Source organism: Vicia villosa, linkage group LG4 (assembly GCF_029867415.1).
Source record: "Vicia villosa cultivar HV-30 ecotype Madison, WI linkage group LG4, Vvil1.0, whole genome shotgun sequence".
In the NCBI taxonomy this organism is placed as follows: Eukaryota; Viridiplantae; Streptophyta; class Magnoliopsida; order Fabales; family Fabaceae; genus Vicia; species Vicia villosa.
Genome location: NC_081183.1, coordinates 185,141,692 through 185,161,384, shown reverse-complemented (window position 1 = coordinate 185,161,384; position 19,693 = coordinate 185,141,692). Strand labels below are relative to the sequence as shown.

The following is a 19,693-nucleotide window of genomic DNA, read 5'->3' as shown; positions in this document are numbered from 1 at the left end:
AAGCAACAATATGAAGTATAAAAAAAGTAAAATGTTATGTGTTCGCAGCTGCATTTAATGTTCTTGCATAGCTATCCATTGAATATTTTTGTTTTGTATAATTCTACACTAATCTGTTGTTAGAAATTTGGGTAAGATAATCCTAGATAACTTCAAAGAATCGTGTTCGTACATTTTTCGAACAAAGTATTTCGACTTTATTTTTGTCTGGGTTCACAAAATCTTTGTGGGGATAATTCTCGAAGAACAATCTATTTCTGGCAAACGAAAACTGATCAGGAATGTAGAGAGAAAGTATGGTTTTTCGTGTAACCAAAACCTAGGTCAAATGACTCCTTATATAGGAGATCAATAACAGAAACCGAAAAGACATAACTGTTCAGAAAACGGTCATGTCTGTTGGGACATGATACGACTGTTCAGAAAAATGTCTTTGGACCCCAGCCAGGGGCTCTGCCCCTTGGACCCCGACGGGGCGCTGCCCCGCACCCCGCTAGGGGCTCTGCCCTTGGACCCCGACGGGACGCTGCCCCGCACCGCGTCAAGGGCTCAGCCCCTTGGACCCCGACGAGGCGCTGCCCGCACCCCGCCAGGGGCTTCGCCCCTTGGAACCCTTTTTCAATTATTCGTATTCAATTACACGTTTGGCTCGACGAGTGTACACTCCGCACTACCCTAACTCGTTTCAAGCTTAACGCATAATTGCATCGGCCTATAATAAATCACATTACTAACAAAATATATTGATGATACTAAAATCACCAACATTTATCATGTTGTATTTAATACCCACTGAATTTTTTTTTGGTACATATACCCATTGAATTTTTTTGTTTTATATAATTCTACACTAATCTGTCATGTTGTATTTAATACTTATTCTTTACAAATAAAAAAACCATAGAGTATAATTTGAAAGAAAATAGATAGCACAACCTGCACTAAGAAAAACAACGATAAATTTAATGGTTGGTTAGGGATGCGGTAAGTGTGGTTGAAATCCAACTAGAATTAGTTACATTGATGCTCATTTATTTTGTGCTCCATTTGTTAGTAAGTTTTAGCATATTCCTAGCAAATATAAGAATAAAACAAAAATAATTGAAGAAATAAAGTTAATAAAGAAAAGATTGAGATGAAAAGAAGAAATAATTTGCTTGAACTGTAATTATCAATCACTGTGCTGTGCTGTGTGTGCTGTATTGTGTATTACTCAATATGTCTGTCCTTTCATCCCTATCCCCTCATTTCACAGTGAAATGTCTTTGGCTAAGGCTCACCCACGCGTCATCCCTCAATTAGCCACTCTGTAGATCACCCCTACCCCACCAGATAGTGATACCTTACCTCTATTACCACAACCACACATACCTCTCATCCTCACCCACACTCCATTTCCAACCAAAACACTTCACCAATACACACAACACTTCTCAAACTTCTAACTAACTCATTAAACCACAAATGGCTACTAAGCTCTGTGATTCCTGCAAGTCAACAAAGGCAACACTATTCTGCCGTTCTGACTCAGCTTTTCTTTGTATCACCTGTGACTCCAACATCCACGCCGCTAACAAACTCGCCTCCCGCCACCACCGTGTCACACTCTGCGAAGTCTGTGAACAAGCACCCGCTCACGTCACATGCAAAGCAGACGCCGCCGCTCTCTGCGTCTCCTGCGATCACGACATCCACTCCGCTAACCCCCTCGCCAGCCGCCACGAACGCATCCCGCTCAACACTTTCCACCACAACAGCCAGCAACAATTCTTCTCCGAATCCGATCCAGATGCTGACGTCAGCACCGAAGAAGCCGAAGCTGCTTCCTGGCTCCTCCAAACTCCCTCAAACCCTAAAGGCCCCGATCTCAACTCATCTCACTACTCATTCACCGAAATCGACGCTACCGACCTCAATTTCGTCTCCGTCGATGCTAAAACTGATTCGCCGGAGGAACATAGTCCCGGCACCGCAGACGGAGTCGTGCCGGTGCAGTCTCATAGCAAAACGGTCACCGAACACTACTCCGATATCAACAACGATTTCTCTACTTCTAAACCTTTTACTTACAACTATAATCACAGCGTAAGAACGTGCAAAACAAAATTATTACAAAGAAATGCTAAATTTACCTCTTAGATCCAAAATCTGATGCGTTTTTTCTTTCAGGTATCGTCACCGTCGCTGGAGGTTGGAGTTGTACCAGACGGGAACGTGATGTCGGAGATATCATACTGCGGTTACGGAAGCACGCCGGCGGTGCAAATCACGGCGGCGGATAGAGAAGCTAGGGTTATGCGTTACAGAGAGAAGAGAAAGAATCGAAGGTTCGAGAAGACGATTCGTTACGCTTCGAGGAAAGCTTATGCAGAAACTAGACCTAGAATTAAAGGAAGGTTTGCGAAACGCTCTGATTTGAATATGAATGTGAATCTCATCGCCGAGGATGAGTGTTATGATGGATACGGCGTCGTTCCTTCCTGTTGAATGATTTGATTTTAAGTGTTTTAATTAATGATAATAATCTTGAGTATAGTATAGGGCTCTTGAATTTCATTAACCTATGAATTAATGATAAATATGTTGTTGTATTTTTTTGAGGCTTCTGTATATATTTTTTGTTCTTATGGATGAGAAGGATATGCAGGATAGTATGTTAATTTCTTGAAGTTTGTTTGTAGTCTTGTAGATGTAGTGGATGTTAATAATCAATGAATTTTGTTGCCTGGGTTTTGAATATGCAAATATTTTGACTATGTGATTATTAGGTTTTGGCATCTTGGATTAGAGTATCTAAATATGAAACCCCATTGATGCATGGTTAGTACGTGATAGAAAATCTTGTGGAAATTATATTATAATATCAGATCTTCGTGAACTACAGAAACATTTTTATTGTGTGATTGGAAAATAGTTTTTTAAAAGCTATGGTTCATTCATTGGTTTTGTTTTCTAGGGATTTCTGGTTGTAAGGGAATGTACTCCCTCCATCTCATAATAAATGTCTTATTTGAGTAATGCGCGGTTTTTAAGAAAATAATTGGATGTGTTGGTTTTAGTAAAAAAGTTAATGTCATTTACTAGAATACCCCTATTAATAGTAGTTGAATAATGTGAAAGTTAATAAACAGGGGTATAATAGTGGAAAAATAATAATGATTGATGCATTGGAATTGTAAATGGACAATTAATTTGAGACAAGAAAAAATGCAAATGAGACACTTATTATGAGACGGAGGGAGTATCTCTTTAATAGTTTGTACGGGTCCCATGGTTTATACTTTATATACAACTGTTCGTGCCTTACGCAACATGTGACTCGAATTGAAATAAAGTGTGAACGCATAACTATATTTTTCCAAATTGAAATGAAGTGTGAAAGCATAACTATTGAAATGCACGAATTTAGGGGTGGCAAAATGGGTCGTCCGTTATGCTTTAAGTCCGTCAAAAAGTAAGTGGGGTGGGCAAACCCGCCTAATAAAATAGACATAAAAATCATGTTTGTCAAGGTGGCAGGCCGTGGACTTGCCCGCCTATTTTTTTTTTTTTTTCATTTTTTAATAGATTAATAATTTTTTGTTTACCTTTCAATTAAATTATTTATTTATTTTTTAGAACAATTTTTTATAAAGCATCTTTTAAATAAATTTTACCTAAAAAAATATTGCATATATTTACAAATATATATATAAAATAAAACCATCAAGAATTTAAATTACTAGAATTAACTAAAAAAGGGCGGACTTAAGGTGAGACGAGCTTAACGAATAGGTAAGGCGAGCTTTAGTGGGCGGCAGGTTTTTGCAGGGCGAGCTTAGGCGGGTGGCGGGATGGACTTTGTTGGGCGGTGGTCCAAAATCTCAACCCAACGTGCTATTTTTTAACGAGTGCGCAGGTCAGTTCGGCGGGCCACTGCCCGTTTTGTCACCCCTACTTGATTTCATGTTTTTAGCGACTAATAAAAAGCTATAGATAAATGTTATTTCTGTAACTAAAAATTAGAAAAATGCGTCATTTTAATAAATTAGGGGAAGTTAGTGTTGGACTTTAACATTTCAATGGAACTTTGAAACTTCTTTGGATGAGATTTGATATAACTCTACATGATAACCTCCATCATTAGATAAATCGCTTGATCATAGATCTTCACTACCTTCACTGAACGCTACTTGACATTAGGTGTTGTCCTCCACAGATAGGTCTGATGACTTGATCTCCAAGGACGGCCAACTTGATTACCAAAATTTGATTAAAATAACTTGATCAACACAGCTTGATTAACATAGCTTGATCACCACAACTTGATCTTCAAGCACATCCACTTGATCATTGCATCATATGATCTTAAGATACTTCAATTGCAACTGACCAACTCAAGATCTTCAAGCACCACTACTTGATCAACATATCATATGATACTATATGAACCATCAAGCCTAGAATAATACAATTTATAAAGACTTCTCTTAAGAGCGTTGTTACCATCAAAACCAAATCAACAGGCTGTTGCAGACTTCATACCTGCAAGTACATATATCCACATTCTATCTATTTTTTATGATGACAACACATATCAGGGAGGTGCAGAAAATAAAGAAACAAGGGTGATAAATTGGAGTGGTTAAATTTCCCTTGACAAACATAGAGAGTATACCCTACTCCCCCTAAGAGTATGCATCTCCCCCTTTGGCATTATAAAAAAAGCGGGAAAAATAAACAGATAAACAAATATGGCAGAAATTCAAGCACATAGATCACCAAAGGCAAGCATAATCAAAAAACATACTTCATTAGTTAAATGCTAGAATTCAAGTACATAAAGGGAAATAGCTAAGATCAATAGCTCTTAAAATCAAGAAACACATAAGTAAGACAACTACTCGTTGTCATTAATATCACCATCTATGATTATGTATTATCTTGATGTGTTCTTCTCGGTGATAGCCATGGACTTAACCAAGTTCTGAATTGCTAGAGTGTTTTGTTGAGAGATTGCCCGAAAGTTGTTGATGACTTAATCATTTCCTTGGAGTCATTCCTCAAATCTCATCGAAAAAGGAGATCATTCATACTGCTGACAAAGAAAGAGAGGATTGATTAATATTATAGTGAATTGGATCCATTACTTCCCCATAATGTTGACTCTTGCATCAACCAAATTCAAGGTGATCAATTCTTCGTACATTAACCCTACACGTTGTGTATGCTTGTAGAAGATCATGTGGAGAAGTATCTCGCCGAGCCAAATTGCATAAAATTGTTGGGTTATCAATCACAAAGGAACCACATTTTCTCTTATTTCGGGAGGAATATCAGTGTGAGAAAATAATGTTCCACACAAATTACGACCTTCAAGAAGCTTGTTTTAAGAGGGGGCTTTTTTCTCCCATAGGATTCATGACGAAGGAAAATATGGTGGAAGAGAGTTTGAAATTATTGAACTTTATTGTCCCATCAGAGGCGTAGGATACTCCATAGAAGGGTAATTCAAATATTCTATCAAACTAATCTCTGTGAATAGAAATCTATGTTCCTTTCACTAAAGTCTTTAGGGACAAATCTTCAATCTTGAGATTTGAGTAGAAGTATTTGACAAGATCTGGAAACAGTCGATTTGTTATTTTGGTGAAAAAGTCTCTTAGTAGACCTCGACATATGTTCTCGTAGGGCTTATATTGTTTAAATAAAGTTCATCCCATGATGATTGAGTCATAACCTAATTTTTACCCCTAAGATTCCACCTATCATTCATTTGCATCTAACCAAATATCACAAGGATGGCACCCTTAATCTTTTGGTTTAACCTTTGTGGGAGATCACCAAGCACCCTTTATGTTTCTTTTTGCATTTATGATTGCTTGCATTTTAACTTTACTAACCTTATTCAAAATATAAAAATATGTGTTACTTTCATTTCTTATTGTACAAGGTAGGGTCTTGCAATCAAAGGATCAAAAGAGTGTTTAATGCCTAAGAATATCTTATTCCATGATCAAGGATGATTGGAGATTCAAGGTTACTTGTTTTGTGGTTGAAGATATCAAAAGATTCAAGCTTGATTTCTAAATTAGGGTTTTGGTTCACAAAGTCAAAATTTGGTCAACAAGTGGTCCACAAGAGCTTTTACTTCAAGGCATAACCTATAGTCTTAGGTCATATCCATGTCAAGCTTCTTTCAACTTCATTTGATCAAGAGAAATTCAAGTTTAGTGCATGTTTTCAAAGTTTATTTTAAGTATGGTTCATGTGTTTATTTTCATGTCATCTCCATCCAATTCTCAAGTGATTATAAAGTTTATTCAAAGGACAATTAAGATTCCTTCATTTGGTATTCAAGTGTTCACTATTGGGCCTATGGATGCAAATAAATAGCACAAATCGCAAGTTGGTGCATGGTTGGTTGTCCTAAATTCAAGTATGACATATCACTTGATCCAAACACCATAACTCTCTCATTTCTCAACATTTTTGAAATCTACTTCGAGCCAAATGTCACATTTGAACTCCTCTACAACTTTGTTTCAAGGATCAAACATCAATTTTTCTTCTAAGAACCTCAATTTTGGAATTGGTCAAGATGCCCATGTGTGCATAAAAGTATGTCCAAAACCTGTTCGACCTATTGCCCAACCTATAATTCTAGTCATGACCTGAACTTGTCATCCATTCCATTTTCAACTCAAGCATCATTTTGATTTAGTTCTTTTTGAATTTGATTCTTGATCACAAGGAGATGATTTGGCACGAAGAACATCTCAAAACATACGAAGGGATTTCATTTGGCCTAAGCTCAAACATGGTGCCATGAGCTCTGCATTTCATGTGTGACCAATAACCTAAAAGCATCCAAATATTCACTTGGGACCACTAACACATGTGCAAACTCATTTTTCCTTTCAAAACGCATAGAGTGGAGTGAAAAATGACAGAGTTTCATGTCAAATTCATGCTTTTCACCCTCACCCTCACACGTGTTACAAAATGAGAAATTCTAACTTGGTTCACACGTTTTGGATCTGAATCTCGCACTTACCACGGCCTTATTTCATTTCATATAAATAGATGATCATTTTCCTTCTTTTGCAAACTTAGAGAGTCACTGAACCTCTGCCATTTTCACTCATGAAAGCTTCAAAAAACCAGAAACCCTCTTTCCATTTTAAGCTTGTTTTAACCTCAAATATTTGCTCAAAATCACTCATCGGCACCTTCTGAAGCTAACTGGACCATTATTGAAGCTTGAAACCTCCTGCAATCTTCAATTCGATTTCACCATTGTTGACCTTCGAAGCTTCAACTGAAAAGGTAGATACGAGTTAAATTTTTGAATAAATAAGTTACCACACTCTTCGTCTTAATTCATTGATTAAAAGCCCTCACTTACCTGGAATTTATCGTTTGTGTTTGAGCTTAAAACTAAGAGTTCATGGATTAGCATAGATTAACCAATATTGAAGAAGATGCAAGGTTCGGGCGCGCTAATGGGAAATTCAAATCTTGGCCAACGGAAAAGCGCCACGCAGCTAGCTGTTGGATATTTTATTTTCTTTTTTTTTAATTCATTTTATTTTTCATTTTTGATTTATTTTTAATAGTTCTTTTAACTTTTTTTAATCCAATTTTTATTCATAATTCACTAAAAATACTTTCTACCACAAATATTTTCTTCAAATTTTAAAAATCATTTTTAGCATTTTTTTTCTATTTTCTATTTGTTTTTTTAATTTCCATTTAATAATTTATTTTCATGCATTCTCATATATTTTTCTCTCCAATTATTTGGAATAGTTTAGGCTTTCTCAAATTTTACTGGTCATTTATTTGATATTTTGATGCTTCTTTTGAATTTTTCATTTAATTTTTAGTTTTTAATCATTTTAAAAATCTTTTAATTGTTTTTTTAATCTATTTTTGTTTGACTCTTGGTTGACTTGGATCATAATTTGATTGATTGATGCTTCATCAATCTCAATTGGTCAAGAGATGATGCTTTGATTGTATGAACCTTCACCATTTAAAACTTATCAATTAAATGATCATTCGATCATTTTTTATACTTTGGATTAGTGACAAGTTTATCTCATAGTATTATGACTTTGAATAATTGAAATTAATGATAAATGATCCCCTATTTGATTACAAATCTGTTTGTTCATCTCTCCTTCTTCATCTCTTTTTTTTTCTTTTTTTTTATCATTGTGTTACATTGTTTTAGGAGGATGGTTTTGTATCATTCCTCTAACATGTATGACACATAAATTGTTATTGACCGGTCTCATATAGGTGTGACTTCTATATAAGTCCACCTACGATTGCTTAACATAGCACTAAATTGTCCCGACTTGGTTAATTTCTCATCAACACTAACATTGACATATTAATTGTGCTAGCATCTAACTTTTAGTTTTATGCTCTTTACTTTTATTGCCATTTAGTTTCATGTCATTTACATCCTTGCCATTTTATTGTGCCTTTTACTTTATGCTTTTTATCGTTTTGCTTCTATTGCTTTATTACTTCAAAAAGAACAAAAACATTATAAAATGGATAAAATCGTATAAAACATTCATCTGATCTTGTGGATTTTGTGTTATATCCCTTTCTTGAGGAGTATTTTGGACTTTGGACCTTAGGACTTAGTGCTTTCATTTGCTTGAAGTGTTTGTATCTGAGACTTTGTGATTCATCTGGACCTTTGAACTTCAATTCAAGACTTGGTCTTGTTTTGAGAAACTTTTGATCTTTACTTGAAGACTTGAATTTCTCTTTGTGGCTCTGTGATCTTAATGTTTATCTGGATTCAAACTCTAAAATTCCACTATAAAAGCCTAACAAATGTCTTTGATTCAAGTACACGCTGTTCTAACTTTAAAATTTCATTTGATTATTTATTTTCATGTCCCTTTTGTCTTTCATTTTTCAAAGTATTCTCTCGTCTCTATTTTTTTTTTTTTTTGCTTTTTGTTTTGGGCTCAGGTGACACCCAATCAATCTGTTAAGACTCGATGTAAAAACAATTTAAAAGGAACAAAAGACCCAGATACCTCTCAAGAAAGCCAGGTCGTCAGATCTAGAGGTCACGCGATCTGCGAACATTGTCCCCTGAGACATGTGGCCTTAAAAGAAAGTTATAGGGATTCAAAGTCTAAAATTCCACTATAAAAGCCTAACAAATGCTTTTTGATTCAGATACACACTGTTCTAACTTTAAAATATTTTATTATGATCAACGTGTTTACATATACCCTACCACTGAACCGGTACAGAAGGGCATCATGACCCTCAGAAAGGGAAAACATCCCAAAAACAACTATTGGCTCAAAAAAAGAAAGGTTCATTCTCTCAATCAAAGAAGGTACATGAGAAACAAAGTCTTGCCAAGGTATCATTTTCTAAGAAAATAAGATAACTCTATCCCCAAATCCTCCAAGTTCCCGTTCAAACTTGAAAAAAATAAAATCATTTCAAGATTTTCAAAAATACTGCACCACATAATGGCAAACTAAGGTCTCTAGACCTAGTTCCAAAAGATCTAAACCTAGAACAAGGAACCAACTCTCAATCCAACCACTTAAATACTCCTTTTATGCCGCAGGAAAGTCATAAGCTCACAAGTGACGTAAAGATGAGGGACATCTCATAGAGCCCAGACAACAGCTGCGCGAAAGCCTGTCAGAGTCAACCAAAATCCAATGTTTAAAAAGGTTTTCTCTCAAAAAAGATTCCTCCCGTATGAATTCTATCCTAAATCTTCTGGAAAAAGACGAGTGCCAAAAAGATGCTTCATATTAGATTTATAATATTATTACACTTGATACAGACCATAATTCGTGAAGAACAAGAGAGTAGCGGTTACAACAAACACGAACAACCAACACCGACACAGATCAGGACGCTTCAATGACATACATGAAGAATGTTTTTCTTTCAAAGGAAGGGAATTAATGAGAACAAAACCACCACATTTACATGCATCACCTGTATGTGCAGTTAAAACTATGGCCACACTTTTTACAACACAATTTTTCCTAGCTACAATACAAATAGGACCCCAAATTATCGATAGCATAGCTATGCTAGAGGACCATAATGAGTTCAAGTTTTGATTTCAATGTTTGCATGGTATAGTACACACAGTTACAAGAAATAATGATGCCCTATAATAAACATGTTTTGTCACAATCCTATGTTTTGAAGGACACTTAGCCAGAGCTATTACGAGACGAAGAACCTTGGTTGTTCGTTAGGAAACGAACGACGACACAAGTAATGTTGTCAGAACTACCTCTCTGATACGCTTCTTTCATCAGCCTCTTTGCTGCTACCTCTGCATCCTCGATTGGTTTAATCATAGCAACAGCTTCCTAGAGAAAAGAAAAGAAAAAAACAATTCATTTATATCTATGATTAGGAAATTGCATTATATATTCATCAAAAAGCGAAAATGATAGCAAACCTCGTTAGAGACAACATCCCATAGCCCGTCACTAGCCAGTATAAGAAACTCAAGAGAGCTATCAACTTTTTCTTCCTACAAAACAATAAATATGTATGCATGGTTAATTTTTATCTTCTCATGCAAGAAATACAATTTCTCTCTGATTTATCGATAGGATGATTTTCTATGGCAGCGAACCGTTGTTATATACTATCATGAACCGTATACAGAACAAGTTGAGATGAATTTAAGAAATATGAAATATTCAAGAATGAATGTGGATTAGAAACACACCTGAATTTCAGGATCAGCAACAACGTATTGTTTAAGGAGTCTATCGCCAAATGCGCGAGAAACAGCAAGAACACCACCAACTCTCCAAGTTCCTATAAAACATGGTTTAGGTTTAGAGTAATCCATAGAGATGAAAAAAATAATAAATCAAATCACAAGAGCTAACTATAACTTATAAGATGACATTACCAGCCCACATAACGAAACCGCCTGCATCTTCTATCCTTTGCCTCTCATCGGTTTGATCTGGTTTGTGATCTCGGGACACAGCAATTGCTAAAGCAAACAAAAATGAGTGATTATAATTTATAATATTTAAGTACTTCTTGAAATCGAAAAAATTAAAGCACAAATGCAGTGAATCCTACACCCTTACAATCTAACTTAACAATTAAAACTGAATCAATGCCGTTTATATTTCATTCACGAATGATACGAAAATAGTCTTTCAACCATAATGATTATGGGTTCCTAGGGTATTAGGATATTAACTTCAAGTGAAATAAGGAGATTTTATACATTGTATGCAACTAATAACTTGTTTACGATACAAGAATATGCAGCTAGCTACTGGTGTCTGGTGCCTTACCATTTCCACCCCTGCAAATAACAGCTCTAGAGTCCCCGACATTGGCAACAAGCAAGCGATCACCAACAAGAATGGCAGTAGAAGCAGTAGATCCAGCATCTCTGTTTTGGTTATTTTCTGATTTAAGAAATTCAGAGTCGGTGTGCGTATATGCATCAGCTGTGGAAAAAAATCCGATTTTGCATGAGCATTGTTATTCCTCATATTTAGCAAATTGAAGAACACCAGTTTAAAGGATCGAACTGGTATGGATAAGAAGCTACACACCTATTGCAGATTTGGTGTCGGAAATGAATTTTGGGTGGCTGATCAAATTGCTAAATAGGTTTTGCTTGACATATTCTGCAGCACGAGCGCCGCCGTGACCTGAAAGTTGAAACAAGAAAGTTGCAGCTACCTTCAATTTTAGCAGATAAAGTATAGGATCAACTATCAAGCATAGGTCATAAAAACTAATCAAGAGACAATAGTTCTGACATGTTTAAATGCTAGAAAATAATCAATTTCCGATTCCATATAATATAAACACTGCACCGAGTAATTGTTCCTATTATAATGAATTAATAAATTGAAGGCTCTTCTTCATCACAATAAAAATTATACATGCTGACGAAGGCTCTCGAAATTATGCCCAAAGACAGATCACTCAGATTAGATGGAAAACCTCGAGAGGTAGGGTTCATTAGACAGTACTTTGAGCGATCAGAAAATTCAAAAATCCAAAACCAGATACATACTTCATGAGACTGTAACTGTAAACAAATCAAAATGCTCCTCTTTATGTGAGCGCGCATGTGCATTTGATAAAATAAAAGCAAAAGCCTATAAGTACCGCATATGGTATGGAAACTGTAAACCACATGGACCAATTAATTTTCCCATATCCCAATAACTTCAAAAGGAAAATTCACTGATAGAAACAAATTAGTAAAATAAAATCGGTAAGTAAAAAAGTCAATTGTTCTATGGGACGATAGTTCATCACATGTCCGATCAGGCGATCAATGTAAAACTACAACCAGTCCCTTAACTTGGGAACTCCGAAACAAAGTAGCACGGCATGAATTATATATAGAGATAGAGATAGAAGAACTATGTAAATGTACCATCAAAAACTCCAAAAAGACCAACAACTTCGCCATCAACGCCGTCAATTCTTGTCTCATAAAAATCTTCCATTGAAGATCTCTTGCCAGGAGAGCTAGCATATCCATAGCTGAACTTTCCATTCTGACTGAAGATACAAATCAAAACATAAAAGTATGTCAAAATCAACTCAATTAATCTACTCAAAGACGGAACAGGACTAAGAAATCCAACAAGATTGAACAGCACAACAACAATATCAACCAAGGCCTAGTTAAAGAATTTTCTATAAAATTCTAAATTTCTGTCTCGGTCCATGAACCATGATCAAGAAAAGTACAAACTGAGTTGTGAATCTGCCAAGCAACAGAGGGAGCAATAGAAAACCAGAGACATATTTAACATGAAATTTTCAATTCAAAACCTTCCAACTATGAATGACATTAATCAACAACAACAACTATAACTATGGTATTAAATTGCCGCATGCAGCTATAATCGTAGCCGCAATATAAAGGTTTTGGAAGCCTCGTAAACCGTATCACAACCACATTTGTAACCCCATATCAAGACAATTTTTCACAATATCAAAGATCACAACACAAATGGCAACCGCAACAACAATTCAATATCTCGAAAATAACCATGGTTTTAAATTGCCATCTGCAACTACAATTGCGGTCGGAATACAAAGATTTCCAGAAGCCTCGGCAACAAACCAAAATTTCAAATGAATCTATCTTTGATTTTCTACCATATCCATCCAATTTTACACAATATCACGAATCACCGTATATCCATGACCACTAAAGGCAAAACAACATATAATCACATCAACAATTTAAAACCATTCGAGCAAACAAACATTAAAACACAAACAATAAAACAAAACCATTTCAGCAAATTTCCAGATCTAAAGAAAACCAGACATTAACAAACCTGAGCCCTCCACCACTAACAGGAGAATCATCAGCAGCATGAACCTGACTTGAAGAAGACAAAACAGAATTGAGGTAGCCCATATCACAGGTTGAATATTCAAGGTTCTCAGATACAGCTTGTTTAACCAAAAAAACGAAAAAATGAAGAAGAAACAATTGCAATATTGCGTGCGTAGAGCTTATTCTTGCGTGAAAAAGGTTCCAAATTATCATAACAATAGTGGGAAAGTGGGGTCGTTTTATGGAATCAGACTTTCAAATTTTAATCTGCATAGAAACCCCACAAAGAAAAAAGTTCAGTTAATCCAAAAAAAAATCAATTTTTTGAGAAAAGATTCAAACTTTGGATCACCCAATAGGTAAATATAAAGAAAGATAGAAACTTTGTTACATGGGATCTTGTGATTTTTTGTGTGTAAAAAATTGAAGAAAATTTAGGAGAGAAGGTACCTGAGGGAGAGAGGAGAAGAGAAATGCATTGAGAGAGAGAGAATGAGACAAAGTTAGAAAAATGAGAAAACAAAAGAGAGTGGTTTTGGTTTCAATTTTAGTTGAAGTCAGCTCATTGTTTATTGTCTGTTTGATTGAACAACAATTGAGTTTATCACATTCATTCCTGTTTTTAGAAAAGTATAATTATTTTTCATAAATTACTTTTAATTTTTAGAAAAGTATAATTATTTTTCATAATTACTTTTAATAATTTTTAATATATTTGTTTCTTCTAAAAAATCTGAATTACTATTATTATATTTAGAATTTTATTTGTTAGATACTTTAATTATGATGAATATAATATATGTAAAAAAAGAAAATATGAAGAAAAAAAAAAGTTGTTTTATAGTTGGATGCAAAAATGGTTGAAGACCAACTACTTTTATCATTAAAGGTTCACCAAGGGTCATATTATTGTTTAATTTGTCTTTAACAAACATATAGAAAATTCTCCATTAATTTATATTTGTATTTGCAATCTTTTTTTTTTAGCACGTGTTTGACGGTGAAAAGAAAGTGTAAAGAAAAAAATATATGAAAAATATATAAAAGAGAAAAATACATGATAAATATGATAGATTTGCCATTGAAATAAGAGAAAATAAATAAATAGAAAGAAGTGTGTTTAATTTTTGAAAAGACTAAAGTGTTTTTAAACAAAAACATCAAATACAATTTGAAATATAAATTAATTTAGTTTTTTTTATAATTTTAATTCATAAATTAAGTTAATTATTTTTAAATTAAAAACTAAAAAATGCTAACTATTAATACATGGTTATTCGTTTGTGCTTTCGTCTGGTGGACTTGTGCAGTCATGTAGGTGTTTTGTACTTGGGAATACACATCTATACGTATTGATGATTGATGGGGTTGTGACGCCACATAGGCAATGTTACTTCGTTACTCATCACATATGGGGTCGTGTAGCCACTTAGGCGTAAATTACTTCGAGTCTAAGTGATTCTGACGATACTCGTCTGATTTCTCGTGTGGTGTGCTTGTGCAAGTCTTTTGACGCTAGGCACTTGGTTACTCATCAAATGTGTGTTTGTGTGGCCTAGAGGCATGCGTATACTACTATAGGATTCTCTTGTATGCGGGTACGGGTATGCATATGTGTATATTAACACTTGTATGAATCAGTGATTCTGGATTTGGGTAGTCGGGGACTCCCACTTTATGTTGTGTGATTTGGTAACATTGGAATTGGGTAGTCAAGGGACTTCCAATCCGATGTTATGTGATGTTTGTGCATTCCTAAAATGGTAAGTCGGGAAAACCTGGATCAATGGTTGGTCTGTATGTGAGCATGTACCTTGTAGAGTCGAGAGGACCCAAAGGATATGAGAAATCACTAAGATTTAGTAATCTTACTCCAATCCTATTATCGTTTTTCAGATACATTTTAGAAGTGAAGGAATTGCTAGGAGGTCTGGATTAAAGACTTGGATGAGCATATAGCATAAAGACCCTATCAGATCTTATCTTTCCGATGTGCATTGCTCGTAGAGATATGTGTTGTATACATTATTAGTTGTATATTCGAAAATTTATACGATTTTATTATGTTATCCTTAACTTTTGTATGTTTCTATGTACCCATTTATAACATCGCTACATATTATTCTATACGTATATGTATGAGGTGTTATAGTTGGTATCAGAGCTGATCAATTCTCGACCCAACCATGAGACATCATTAGAAATTCTCTTCTCCCTCACATGTATTTGTCGCTAGCCTGATTTCTACTAACACAGTATCCAGTTATTGGGCTTGATCAACTCATTGACTGTGTACGTGATTGAGAGGATCATGGCAGAGCCACCACGAAGACGCGTAACTTCCCAGTTAAATCGAACTTGAGTAATAGAAGATGGTTGAGTAGGGGAGTGTTGGGACTGTATGGCATAAGTGGAGCGTCATATGGAAAGTGGTCGACAACCTCACCTTCCATGGTAGGAATTAAGGGAAGTGGAATTTCTAAGATTTCGATTGGATGAAGTGAACTTTTCATATGGTCCATATAGCAAAGTGGGATTGTATGGCATAAGTGGAGCATCAGATGTAAAGTGGTCGACAACCTCACCTTCCATGGTAGGAATTAAGGGAAGTGGAATTTCTAAGATTTCAATTGGATGAAGTGAACTTTTCATATGGTCCATATAACAAAGGAAATCCAAGAAACTCCTTAGAAGAAATGTGACAAGAGAATTCAGCGATGGAACTTAGCTTGTGATGTGCGAAGAAAGTGAACCCCTTACGTTGAAAAAAAATTATTTTTCAGGAGAAACAGGGGTTCGCCCATCCGACTGGGGAGGGGAACGTGTTACAGGGAACTTTTAATCTATCCTACAAGGAGGAAGGGGAAAAATCTAAATAAACCCTATGTTGAGATAGGTGTGGGGAGCACCTGAGATCGAAGGATCGAGAGGTCGATTATACAGAGGGAAGGTATTAGAACCCTAAGTATCCGTAGTATTCTACGGGAGCCCTTCTTGTATTTATTTTGCTTGTACTATTTAGGTTGTGCTATTTGTTGTTTACTGGGAAAGTTTCTCCTTTGTGTAGAGAGAGAGAGAGAGAGAGAGAGAGAGAGAGAGGATTGTTTGAAAAGATGGGATACCTAAATAAGTTTTTGGTTTTATTTGCTTGCAAAGACTCTTGCGAGTCTCATGCCTACATATCCCTAAAGAAAGTCAGAGCAACTGTAGTTTGGGGAACTAGTAGACAAAGATTGGATTTTTGGTGTCTTGTTCAAAGCCCAAGATTGAAGCTAAAAGTTTGATTTTTGGTAAGGGAAAGAGACAAGTCGTCATCTTAACGGAGAGATATCTCGCCTATTCTACCACAAACATTTTGAAAGTAACAGAGAAAATTATTTTCATAATAAGAGAGGGACCTTACTTGGGTGTTCAAGTATGCCAGTTACATCATCTTATATGAAAAGAAGAAAGTTTCAACCATAAGGGAAGGACAATAGCCTGGATTTTGAATCAACAGAGCATGCCACTTACATCACCTAAATGGGAAAATGTTTAATAAATGTTTGTATTTTTTGAATGTGAGAAAATTTTCTTCCATAGAGATGAATCATGTCTCACCTCTGGGGAAGAAATGGAATCTGAATGTCTTGTACAAGGCCCAAGACTAATGCTTTACAGAGAGTTGAAAACTGATTCTATTAAGGATTACTCCACTGGAATTTTTTGACTAGGGGAGTTTTATCTGTTCTGTAATAAGCCTAGAATTGAGGCTGACTCTAAAGGGAATTATTTTTATCTCTCATACAAAGCCTAAGATGGAGGCTGACTCAGTAGAAAAAAGAAATTTCTGAGTGTGATGGAATTGATATTTGAGACTCAAACTATTGAAGGATTATATTTCCGTCTCATACAAAACCTGAGATTGAGGCTGACTTAACTGACGATGAATTGGATATAAAGATTTGAGACCTTCCATATCTCTTATTCTTGAGGACCTGACTCAGTGTTGGGGAATAGGAGAGAATTCTAAATACTTGAATGATTGTGATTGTGTGATTTGGAGATTTGAATTCTCACAGGGATTGGCTAAAGGTGACCAAGACCCGTCCCATGCTTTTAGGAAGCCTGAGGGTCCTTGTAATAAAAGCTCAAGAGGAAGTTGGGGGAAACTTCGAAGAAGCCTGTGGGTCCCTGCATTCTGAGCCCAAGAGGAGGCTAATCGAGGGTCCTTATTTTAGCACTAGAGAAATCTATGTGGGTTTTCCTGATTTGGCTCTAAGCAAAAGGGTAAGAGGTTTCCCCAGGAAATAATCCTCTTTAGGTGGATGTGCCTTATTGATTGATCTAAGGATATTAAGAGGTTTCACCGAGAATAATTCCTCTTTTGAGGATGAAAGACTATGATTGTCTAAGTAGGAGAGGCTTCACCAGGAAGTATGTGTGTTCATCTTAGGATTTTCTCTGGGAAGATCTAAGCGATATATATACAATTTTATATTTGACGGTTGTATAACGAGTATAACAAGTTTATGATGATTATAACAGGTATACATTAAACTCATATGCATAGTAATTTAAATATGAATGAGTGAAGATAAATGTTTTTGATGTTTTTTATTGTAAATTATGAATTTTGAAAATGTCTGTGAATGAAGAATGAAAGGGTGTTGGGTGTTACATTCTGATTGAGGCCCAGGAAAACATTGAGAGATGGTGTTTGGGAGTTACAACTCAAGGAGAAGCCCAATCGAATTATAGAAAGTTGAAAAAAAGGTTGAGACTTACAACTCAAGGAGAATCTCGGGAATTATTGAAGTAGATGAGGCTTACAACTCAAGGAGATTCCCAGAAAATTTTATTGAAAGTTGGAAACAAGGTTGAGACTTACAACTCAAGGAGAAGCCCGTGAAATTTTATTGAAGCAGATGTTGATATTGAATTTTTTATTTGAAAAATTGAAAGTGATTTTATTTATGTACAAAAAGTTTGGGGCTTACACTCTAATAGAGTCCCATGAATTTGATATTTTGAAAAGATGTTTTGAAAGTTTTGGAGGTTTAATTTGAAGAAAACCCTAATCGTCTAACTAATCGATAGTTTAACAAAACCAAATTAATTAACAAAACAAAATAAGTCAAGATGAAAAGTATAATTCATACTTAATTGGGACTTAAAAGATGGTGTTTTATTCACATGATTATTTGAAAGTGATTAAGTTTAGAAAAATCAAAAGAAAATCCATTTTTAAAAGTATTAAAAATATTAAAAAAGGAACACTTTTAAACCTAATAAAAATGTATCAAATAAATAATTTTTTTGTGATTTTTTTTTGTGTAATCATGAAATATGTGTGATAAGTGAAGAGTGTGACAAAAATGATTTGAAAATAATTAAGTTTGAAGTATTAATTAATTAAATGAAGTTTGTGAAAAAATTGAAGGACAATAGTGATAAAAGATATGTTTTGGCCTTGTAAGGTTTGAACCCACGCCCTCACACTCACCACTCAACTTTTACTAACTGAGCTACGCGCTTGAATTGTTAAACATACGCACTCAACTAATAATATATGAAAACAAAAACTTTTCCCAAAATTTTGAAAACCTTTGCGCCACCATCTTCATCTTCAACCTCAAGCTTTTTACATTTTTGAATTTCTATCTCCCTCATTTCTCCACCAAATGCACGATCCAAACATGAAACTTGCTCGTTTTTTAACAAGGAACATGATGGAAGTGTTTAATTTAATTTATTTTAGGTGTAATTTAAAATTAATACACATGAACACCAAGAACCCTAAAACTGAAATATTATACGAAATCGTGTGTGTTCATGATTTTGTTCAATTAAGTGAGGGTTAGTGTTTTATATGCATGCAGAAAGATTATGGAAACTTGTTTGACCAGTTATGGTGCATGAATCATATAGTTTATAAAAGAGACACTAACCTTAAAAGTTGAAAATCGAAATCTTGATATGGATGTTCCAATTTTAAGATAATGATCTGGGAAGCTTCTATGATGATTATGGAAGGTGCTTGGATGCTTCACTTGGACTAAAACCTTTTGGATGGCTCTACCCGACCTCAACTTCAGCAACTCCAAGTTGAAGAGGAAGATGACGATTATGATGTTTCATAACTCCAACAAGAACTTGGATCACCTATACATGATGTATGTGAAGTGTTTGAATGCTCACTTTCAAAGGAGAAGCTCAGGTTTGAAGAATTCACTTCTTCACTCCATGAAACTTTGAAAAAATGAGATAATTTAGAGAAAGCAAGAACTGAAGTTGTTTTGGTGTGTTTCTGAATGAGGGAGAGGTCCCTATTTATAGGAAAAGGTTATGAGGTAGTCTTGA

General features: G+C 35.2%; 2 protein-coding genes across 3 annotated transcripts; one reads left to right on the top strand and one right to left on the bottom strand.

Moving 5' to 3' along the window:
• Nucleotides 1-1,367: 1,367 nt before the first annotated feature.
• Nucleotides 1,368-2,745, top strand: LOC131596349 (zinc finger protein CONSTANS-LIKE 4-like). Its single transcript, XM_058868979.1, has 2 exons — nt 1,368-2,085; nt 2,170-2,745. Exons 1-2 carry the CDS (start codon nt 1,465-1,467, stop codon nt 2,485-2,487), a joined length of 939 nt encoding a protein of 312 aa, XP_058724962.1. The 5' UTR covers nt 1,368-1,464; the 3' UTR covers nt 2,488-2,745.
• Nucleotides 2,746-9,771: 7,026 nt separating this feature from the next.
• LOC131596348 (probable protein phosphatase 2C 59) lies at nt 9,772-13,934 on the bottom strand. 2 transcript variants are annotated; one of them, XM_058868977.1, is made up of 9 exons: nt 13,802-13,934; nt 13,350-13,618; nt 12,431-12,558; nt 11,592-11,690; nt 11,325-11,483; nt 10,925-11,011; nt 10,736-10,827; nt 10,460-10,534; nt 9,772-10,367 (listed from the first exon to the last, which is right to left on the bottom strand). In XM_058868977.1, the coding sequence occupies exons 2-9, from the start codon at nt 13,562-13,564 to the stop codon at nt 10,206-10,208; spliced, it is 1,017 nt and encodes a 338-aa protein (XP_058724960.1). In that variant the 5' UTR covers nt 13,565-13,618; nt 13,802-13,934; the 3' UTR covers nt 9,772-10,205. The 2 variants fall into 2 exon arrangements, with proteins under 2 accessions (XP_058724960.1, XP_058724961.1); XM_058868978.1 differs by having other exon boundaries at nt 13,350-13,397; nt 13,802-13,903.
• Between the last annotated feature and the right edge of the window lie 5,759 nt (nt 13,935-19,693).

Coding starts and splice junctions, on each gene's coding strand:
- LOC131596349 (XM_058868979.1), top strand. CDS start 1,465: ATGGCTACTAAGCTCTGTGATTCCTGCAAGTCAACAAAGGCAACACTA. Junction 2,086..2,169: donor CTTACAACTATAATCACAGC/GTAAGAACGTGC, acceptor TTTTTCTTTCAG/GTATCGTCACCGTCGCTGGA.
- LOC131596348 (XM_058868977.1), bottom strand. CDS start 13,564: ATGATAATTTGGAACCTTTTTCACGCAAGAATAAGCTCTACGCACGCA. Junction 11,012..11,324: donor TATTTGCAGGGGTGGAAATG/GTAAGGCACCAG, acceptor TGTTTGCTTTAG/CAATTGCTGTGTCCCGAGAT. Junction 10,535..10,735: donor TTGCTGATCCTGAAATTCAG/GTGTGTTTCTAA, acceptor ATTGTTTTGTAG/GAAGAAAAAGTTGATAGCTC.